At 52.5% G+C, this 4,706-nt stretch overlaps 1 protein-coding gene across 1 annotated transcript; it reads left to right on the forward strand.

Moving 5' to 3' along the window:
• Nucleotides 1-1,522: 1,522 nt before the first annotated feature.
• On the forward strand, nt 1,523-3,602 carry Bhlhe22 (basic helix-loop-helix family member e22). The gene is given in 3 exon segments (XM_005066219.4): nt 1,523-2,680; nt 2,682-3,362; nt 3,364-3,602. Coding segments are annotated over 3 exon segments (1,104 nt in total). The 5' UTR covers nt 1,523-2,344; the 3' UTR covers nt 3,451-3,602.
• Nucleotides 3,603-4,706: the final 1,104 nt, after the last annotated feature.

Here is a 4,706-nt window from a genome sequence, read left to right on the forward strand (position 1 = left end):
CAGGAACAGAAGAGTCAAAGAGGGGATGCCAAGCCTAGAGTTGCAAGAGAGACACTGTCCTGCACCAAAGAGCTTTGTTAACGGCCAGGCCAAGATCCCAGGCAACAGAGCTTCAGGCAGTCCTTCTGCTAGTTCTCAATGTTTGGGTTCCGATACAGCTGAAGGAACACCAGTAACAGACGACCTGGTAGTGGTTTTCTCCCTGAGAGGCTGTATCTCAGGCAATCATTCTGGAAAAGCAGAGCCTAGTCTTTCCATCCTTTCCAGGTGACAACGCAGGCATTTCGGTGGGTGCCCTCAAACTCCCAGTATGGAATAAGGTGCCCAACTGTTCTGATATTACCATTCAAAAGCAGGTTCTGTGCTGAACCTCATTTGTGAATCTATTACAGAGATTAATAGATTATTTCTCCCTTTTCAACTAATTCTCAGTGGGGAAATTTAACCATATGGTAAGGAGAGAATTAGAATTTCATCACATTAGAACAAAATATAATGAAAAGAGTACAACACCTGGGGCCAACTCTGAAAGCCACAATTAAAAGGTTTTTAATGAAACCAGAAAAACCACAAACTACACAGCCTTCAGTAATTCTGCCACCGGAGAAAGACTCGCTGGAGATGCAGGGGAATATTGTTTTTACTTTTGTTATAAGGATGAAAACTAGTCGCTAATTACCATGTGCTGAAAGACAGACAGAGAGAGAGGGGGGGAGGGAGAGAGAGAGAGAGAGAGAGAGAGAGAGAGAGAGAGAGAGAGAGAGAGAGAGAGAGAGAGAGAGAGAGAGAGAGAGAGAGAACTCAGAAGCGCGAGGACCGGGTGTACTGTCCCCATCCGGAGAGCACTTGTTTTCATAATTCTGCCCTGAACTAACCCTCCAGGAACAGCCCAGATGGATCCAGATGTCCCCAAAAGGCTTGGAGCAGCAGCGGGTTATGTTATGCATGCGGCTAAATGATTATGCACGAATGCCCCCACTTGGTGTGTGAGAGGGTCCGACTATGTTCACTCTTGCGAAGCAACTGGATTTAAATCTTGAGAAAAGTTTGAGACCAGTTTCTTTCCGTCCATAAAGCTGTAAGCTTTTGTCACCACCACTTTAGCAGTGTGTGTTATCGGGGGGTGGGGCAAGAGCAAACGACTCCCCCACCCCACCCCCTTCGAGTTTTAAAGCAAATGGGCTATGTGAGCAGCTTGATCATCGTTTTGGTGTTTTATTTTTATTTTCTCATCTGTGTAGGAAATCAGTGGCTGAGAGGTGTGGGGAAAAGTCCTGAATTGGAGGGGGGTGCAGGTCCGGGTTCACTCTTGCTTTGCTCACATAGTAGCTGAAAATCTAGAGTAAACTCAGAGCAAGACAGCAGGGACATCAGCCCCCTCTCCCAAGGTCCCATCCCGAAATGCAGACAGGCTATGAACAGGGTGGAATGTAATTCTTTCCTGTGAGGGTAACTCCTCAAGCTGAGACAGTAGTGGCAAGTGAGGGGTGGTGGGGGTGGGGCGCAGTGGGGGCGGGTGGGGGAGTCTGCTCCCCACCGGACTCCCAGCCTTTACCGCCTATCTACAATTTGCTGAAGGAGCAAAGAACATCCTCGGCTCTAAGTAGGGCTTTTAGTGTGCTCATTGATGAGTGAAAGTCGCCACACATGTCAAGCTAAAGGCAGTTGTTGGGTTACTAACAGGACCCAGCGCCTTGCAAACATATGCGCTAAGCTGTGTATACAGATGGCAGGCAGAATAATGGAGCAGGCGCCTTTTATAAAGCTCTGGCTGCTGCCTGTCTTCAGACCTGGGAAATGAAACTATTCAGACTCGCGGCCAGATAGCGCCTGCGATTGTTTGTTACCGTTTTAATCCTATTAATTAAAACGTTAACCTGATTGGGTAGAAAGCGCTGTCCCAACAGGCGAGTCTTCTTCATAATAACCTACTCAGAGATAATGATGTAAAAGACTCCCCCGTCTGTGGCGGCGGCTGCTTGATGGGTCCGGAAATCTCTTGAAGGTGAATCCAAGCAAGATAAACGGTGCGGAGAGGAGGCGCGGGGCTGGACTCAGAGCGGCGGCGGCTCCACTCCCTCCGCGACCACCCTCCCACCATGAGGGGCCGCGGCCCATGGTGAGCCCCAGCAGCCAGCACCGTCGGCTGGAGACGAAGAAGAAGAAGAAGAGGAGGCGGCGAGCGCGGGGGAAGGCGAAAAAGAAAAAGAAAGAAGGGGACAGGGCTGCGGGCAGCGCTGGGACCGACGCGCGCAGCAGCTCCGTAGCCCGGCTGGCGCGCGTCTGTGCGGCCGCCTGACTCCCGAGCCCAGGCGGTGGCCGGCCCCGGGCAGCTTGGCGGGCCATGGCGATGGAGCGCGGGCTGCACCTCGGCGCGGCGGCGGCGAGCGAAGACGACCTCTTCCTGCACAAGAGCCTGGGTGCCTCCACCGCCAAGCGCCTGGAGGCGGCTTTCCGCTCCACGCCCCCAGGAATGGACCTGTCCCTGGCACCGCCGCCTCGTGAACGCCCAGCGTCGTCGTCGTCCTCGCCCCTAGGCTGCTTCGAGCCGGCTGACCCCGAAGGGGCCGGGTTGCTGCTGCCGCCGCCCGGAGGAGGAGGCGGCGCGGGTGGTGGCGGTGGCGGCGGCGGCGGCGGCGGGGTGAGTGTCCCTGGGCTACTGGTGGGCTCAGCGGGCGTGGGGGGGCGACCCGAACCTGAGCAGCCTGCCGGCGGGGGCCGCCCTGTGTCTCAAGTACGGAGAGAGCGCGGGCCGCGGCTCGGTGGCAGAGAGCAGCGGCGGCGAGCAGAGCCCCGACGACGACAGCGACGGCCGCTGTGAGCTGGTGCTGCGAGCCGGGGGCGCCGACCCGCGGGCATCCCCGGGAGCGGGGGGCGGCGGCACCAAGGTGGTGGAGGGCTGCTCCAACGCCCACCTGCACGGCGGCGCGGGCCTCCCCCCGGGGGGCTCTACGGGCAGCGGTGGCGGCGGAAGCGGCGGCGGCGGTGGCGGCGGCAGCAGCAGCAAGAAATCCAAAGAGCAGAAGGCGCTGCGCCTCAACATCAACGCCCGCGAGCGCCGGAGGATGCACGACCTGAACGATGCTCTGGACGAGCTGCGAGCGGTCATCCCTTACGCGCACAGTCCCTCTGTGCGGAAGCTCTCCAAGATCGCCACTCTGCTCCTCGCCAAGAACTACATCCTCATGCAGGCGCAGGCCCTGGAGGAGATGCGGCGCCTAGTCGCCTACCTCAACCAAGGCCAGGCCATCTCTGCCGCCTCTTTGCCCAGTTCGGCGGCCGCTGCGGCGGCGGCCGCTGCCCTGCACCCCGCTCTTGGCGCCTACGAGCAGGCAGCAGGCTACCCGTTCAGCGCCGGGCTACCCCCCGGCTGCCTCCTGTCCCGAGAAGTGCGCCCTGTTCAACAGCGTCTCGTCCAGCCTCTGCAAACAGTGCACGGAGAAGCCTTAAACACTCCCTCCCTGGAAAGCCTCGAGACCCACTCCAAAGCCAGAGGAAAGCAAGAAGCTGCTCCCTACCCCTTTTATTTTGGTCCTCTCCGAGTTGTGAAACACTTGCAAGGCAAACAAAGCAGAGACAGAAACTGAGGCGTATCTGAGACAAACCGGACTTTCAGCCTTGGCATGCCCTGACTCACAGTCTTTGGGGTAGGGAGGGAGGGGAGAGGGAGTTGAGATGAGATCGAGTGTGGAGGTCTTTTTTCCCCCCTCAGAAAAGTGGCAACTTAGACTTCGAGGAAGTACAGTCTTCTTGGAAGGTGAAAAATAAGTTGGAAAGTAGTGCTTGTTTATTAGACGTGAAAAATATTGACTGACAAAATACTAACCTTACTAATAGCGGAGAATTTGGCTAGTACTGAAGGGGAGAGGAGTATCTCTTGAAAGGCTTGGGGGACAGAATATTCATTCAGACAAATCAGAAAGGGCACTCGAAAATAAATTTTGATTCTGAGCCAGGAGAAAAACTTGAAATGCAGACTTAATTTAAGTGGAGGGGAAAGCAGAGAGAGACACACGTTGCTATGAAAGACTTGTATTTTTTATTGCCTCTCTGAACTTAAAAATCCCGTGGAAAAAAATGCTCAAAGTTTTGGGGAGAGTGATATTAAACAAATAGCAGGCTGTGGATGAAAGAATTGCTTTTAAAATATTTATGTGCACCTTGTTACTTTTCACTCTGCAATGATGTATTAACGATTCATGATATTTATTTGTTATTCTTTAATGATCCACATGAACAGTATTTATTACGTGTTAAGGTCTTGGGTCTTTAATGTGAAGATTTTCTTTTAATGCTTCTAAAATTCTGTTTTATATATTAACTTACACTGTGTGCCAAGTGTTTTAAAGGTTTATTTGCCAACGATTATGAAGAGGAACATTGATGTATCTGAGCTGCTTGGGTTTTTGAAAGGTCACCTGGATACTTGAGTTGCATCATCCCTGTATTTAAATTGAGCTTTAATAAATTGCTTCAGTCCAAAAATTACAGGAAAGGTGTATTCTTAATTGATGAACGAATTGATTTCTTTTTCAAATGGGGACCTATTTGCATTCCAAAAGGGGAAAACCATCACAGAGATAGATCTTGTAACTGAGAACCTGCTAGGCAAATATATTTTCCAGGTTGTGCTGTGCTTTTTGAAAGGCCTAATTTAATTGATTTTAATATAGATGTACATATATAAGTTATTCTAACTGTGAAGA

The sequence above is a fragment of the Mesocricetus auratus genome, unplaced genomic scaffold (genome assembly GCF_017639785.1).
Source record: "Mesocricetus auratus isolate SY011 unplaced genomic scaffold, BCM_Maur_2.0 Super-Scaffold_6730, whole genome shotgun sequence".
Taxonomy (NCBI): Eukaryota; Metazoa; Chordata; class Mammalia; order Rodentia; family Cricetidae; genus Mesocricetus; species Mesocricetus auratus.